The sequence below is a fragment of the Acanthisitta chloris genome, unplaced genomic scaffold (assembly GCF_000695815.1).
Source record: "Acanthisitta chloris isolate BGI_N310 unplaced genomic scaffold, ASM69581v1 scaffold37846, whole genome shotgun sequence".
NCBI classification, from domain to species: Eukaryota; Metazoa; Chordata; class Aves; order Passeriformes; family Acanthisittidae; genus Acanthisitta; species Acanthisitta chloris.
Genome location: NW_008680419.1, coordinates 1 through 3,616, shown reverse-complemented (window position 1 = coordinate 3,616; position 3,616 = coordinate 1). Strand labels below are relative to the sequence as shown.

Sequence of the window (3,616 nt, the reverse complement as noted above, 5' to 3'; positions counted from 1 at the left end):
GGCAATTTACAACACACTGTGACATTTTTTAAAGTACTTAGAACTCATTCCTCATTCAGAGGTTTTGGGACATGCCCCATTGTCTGCTATAAAAAGTTCTCCGTGTAGTACTGCAGTTTCATCCATTGTTTAAAGATGGATCCTTTCTAATGAAGCAAAGTATGGGAGAGCAGGAATCAAACCGGAGTGGACTCAATGGCCTGTCCATAAATACATGCAAGTCTGGAGCTGTTCAACCACATGTCATTGATCAACAGCAGCTGGTGGAGGGTGTGTGGCCAGGACAGTACATTCTGCCTCTTCACAGAACTCCCAATCCTTGTCTTGCAACTACCTAATATTTGGTTTGACTTCCTTTTCCTCTGCCTCATCCTCACTGTCATCCACCTGCTGAATGACCAAGTCGCTCGACCCATCCTCCACGATCTCCACGTCAGATCTGTTGTCTTCCCCATAGTGCCACCTGGAATCCTTATCCCCATCCTGTGAGAACTCCAGGGGTGCTTCAGCCTCCAAGTCAATGCGGATACTGTCTATGCCAGCCTCAGCCAGGCACTCGTTGCAGAGTCTGTAGCGTCGCGTCCCCTCCTGGACCACCTGCCCCGTCAGCTCCGTCACGTGGCGCTTGCACTTCCTGCAGATTGGCTTACACGCCTGGTGGATCTGGGAAGATTGGAAGGAATAGGTTGGATAATGCATCCACAGAGGGATTGTTTTCAAACTGACAACACATGGGGTTGGAGTAGCATCGAATAGGAGAGTTAAGTCGTTTTGAGAGACACCAAATGTGACACTGCCCCAGCCCACGTGTGTTATCAGCTCCACTCCAGGCTGCAGAGGGCAGAGTCTCTGCAAACCATCCATCAGCCAAGAAACTCATCCCCTTTCCTCCAAATTATGCCTCCAATTGCCTGCAACCAACCCAAATTAATTTCCCGTTACCTCCCCTTCACCGGAGTCATTATATCCACCAGATCCACTCACACCGTGTCTAATTAAGGACAGATTTACCCATGAAACCAATCAGGCAGGGCCTAAAAATACCTACAGTTCGGAAGTGGCTGCTCAGGGGACCCAGCCCCCTCTTGCCACAGGCCTCACAGGGGTAGGGACGCTCCCCGGTGTGGCAGCGAAGGTGACGCTTCAGGTCAGCTTTTCTCTTCACCACGTGGCTGCAGAATGGGCACTTGAACCTCATCCTGGACAGGTCATCTGGCAGAAAATAATGGGGTTAAAAGAGCCAATAAAGTCACAGCACGTCTTGCCCTGCTCTAGGTAAAGGTATTCTATGAGCAGAATAGCACAGCATTATTGTACTAGGTCTTTCCAAGCAGAAAGATCTTGTCTTCTCCTGTGGACTACACAGGATTGCAACAAAGGAGTGGATTTACATACACCAGGTTGGATGGGGCTTGGAGCATCCTGGGCTAGTGGAAGGTGTCCCTGCCCATGGCAGGGGGTGGAATAAGATGGTCTTTAAGGTCCTTCCAACCAAAACCAGTCTGTGAGTCTATTGAAAACGAGCTTAAAGATAGCCCAAAATATCACCACTTAAATCTGCACCACAAAGCTGGAGAACTACTAAAGATTATCTCTTTTGAAAGGCTGGTTTTAATATCCCAAGAACTTCAACAGTTTTAAATGATTAAGAAACAAAGAGTTAAACTTTCTAAATGTTTATTTCTGTCTTTCTGGCAACTGTGCTTTACTCCTCCAGTAAAGGAGGTTTTCTCAGGGGCAGAACAGGTGACTGTGTGCCAAGAATCATAGAACAGAATCATAGAATCATCAAGTCTGGAAACAAACCTCTAGGATCAAGTCCAACCATTAACCTGTCACTGCTGTAACCCCTAAACCACATCCTCCAGCACCAGATCCAGATGCCTCTTCAACACTTCCAGGGATGGTGACTCCACCACCTCCCTGAGCAATATTCCTGGAATCATCAAAGCTGGAAGAGACCTTTAAGATCACCAAGCCCAAGTGTTAACCTGTCACTCCACTGCACCCTGAAACCTTAAACCACCACATCCTCCAGTGCCTCTGAAACACCTGAAGGGACTAAACCTCACTCACCTTCAGCCCAGTTTCCCATGACTCCAACGATGGAGGGCATGTTCCCATACTGCTCATCTCCTTTGGAACACTTGGATTTGCTGGAGGAACGTGCTGACTCGTGTTCCTGCTGCGACACAGCTAAGCCCCTCGGCATCACCTCAGCTCCTTGGCCGTACTGGTAGCCAACGTGAGGAGTCTCAACCTCTGTGTCAATGTGAACTTGCTCCTCAGATGGTGCAGTGTGGCCTGTGGGCTCAGCTGCCCTGTCCTCCAGCTTGCTGGATTTGTAGTGGGGAATGTCAGCAGGCTGCTGCAGCCCCAGGTGCCGCGGCTTCTTCACGGCCTCCTGCCGCTGCTCGTGTTTGGACAGCTGCTGCTGGGCATTTCTCTGAGACGCTGGGTAGTAGTTGAAGTTGCTCCAAGCATTTCCACCCATCATGCACGTCCCTGGGTCTGGGCTGGAGTGGGAATGTGGGGGGCTGCTCTCTGCCTTCCAGCCCCCGCTGTACACACAGGATCTCTCCACGCCGTTGGAGCTCACATCTTTGTCTGACAGGCTGAAGTAACGATCCTTCTCCTTCTCACTGATGTCCAGCGAGGACTTGATGAAGGTTTTACACACACTGATAACATCTGTCATCTGCAGGTAGCTGGCAGCTGACATGACCTCGATGACGTTCTGCCCCGTGAGAGACAGTTTGCCTGAATACACAAAATCCAGGATGACTGTGAAGGTGTCAGGAGAAAAGGCCTGGAAGGTGGCTGTGGTGGACTGACTGGTCTCCTTATGTCCAGCGAGGACTTGATGAAGGTTTTACACACACTGATAACATCTGTCATCTGCAGGTAGCTGGCAGCTGACATGACCTCGATGACGTTCTGCCCCGTGAGAGACAGTTTGCCTGAATACACAAAATCCAGGATGACTGTGAAGGTGTCAGGAGAAAAGGCCTGGAAGGTGGCTGTGGTGGACTGACTGGTCTCCTTAGAGCTCTGGGACAGGAGCGAAGTAACCAAACCACTGCTGGCAAACAGCACATTGCGATGGGCTTTGAAAACCTTTCCCTCCACCAAGATATTGCAGTCACAGAACAAGTCCTGCCTGCGCTGCTCATTGAGTTGCTGCAAGAGGTGAAACTGGTGAGAAGAAATCTCCATCCCAATTGAGATGAAATGCAACGTCCCTCTTTAAAAACAAAAAAAAGAAAAGAATTACTTTTAACTTCAGCATCCTACAACTCAACCCAAGGCATCCCACCCGATTTGATGCTTATAAAGATGAAATCTACATCAAGAAAACGATCAGTTACACAGACACTCAACAATCTCTTCAATCCAATTCCTATAAACACAACCACAGCTTCATTACCCAAGGAGACAAGACCATTCTTTAACAGGGACAAATCTCCTCCAGCTGCCAGCATCCCCACACCAGCAACACCCTGTGCCTGGAACCTACAGCTCCGCATCATCCACGGAGGAATTTCACCCTGCTCGGCCCCGGGATGAGTCGATAACGCCCGGTAAGCTCGGCCCGGTTGCGCTCCAGCGGGCCGGG

At 49.8% G+C, this 3,616-nt stretch overlaps 1 protein-coding gene across 1 annotated transcript; it reads right to left on the bottom strand.

The window, feature by feature from the left end:
• Positions 1 to 315: 315 nt before the first annotated feature.
• On the bottom strand, positions 316 to 3,216 carry LOC103805062 (zinc finger and BTB domain-containing protein 8A-like). The gene is made up of 4 exons (XM_009077696.1): positions 2,926 to 3,216; positions 2,212 to 2,725; positions 1,049 to 1,230; positions 316 to 663 (listed from the first exon to the last, which is right to left on the bottom strand). Exons 1-4 carry the CDS (start codon positions 3,214 to 3,216, stop codon positions 331 to 333), a joined length of 1,320 nt encoding a protein of 439 aa, XP_009075944.1. The 3' UTR covers positions 316 to 330.
• Between the last annotated feature and the right edge of the window lie 400 nt (positions 3,217 to 3,616).

Excerpts from the sequence above, each read along its gene's own strand:
- LOC103805062 (XM_009077696.1), bottom strand. The coding sequence starts at position 3,216 with ATGGAGATTTCTTCTCACCAGTTTCACCTCTTGCAGCAACTCAATGAG. Across the intron at positions 1,231-2,211 it reads CGGCCAAGGAGCTGAGGTGA|CCCATTATTTTCTGCCAGAT; the intron begins TGCCGAGGGGCT and ends GGCTCTTTTAAC. Across the intron at positions 664-1,048 it reads TGAGCAGCCACTTCCGAACT|ATCCACCAGGCGTGTAAGCC; the intron begins GTAGGTATTTTT and ends CAATCTTCCCAG.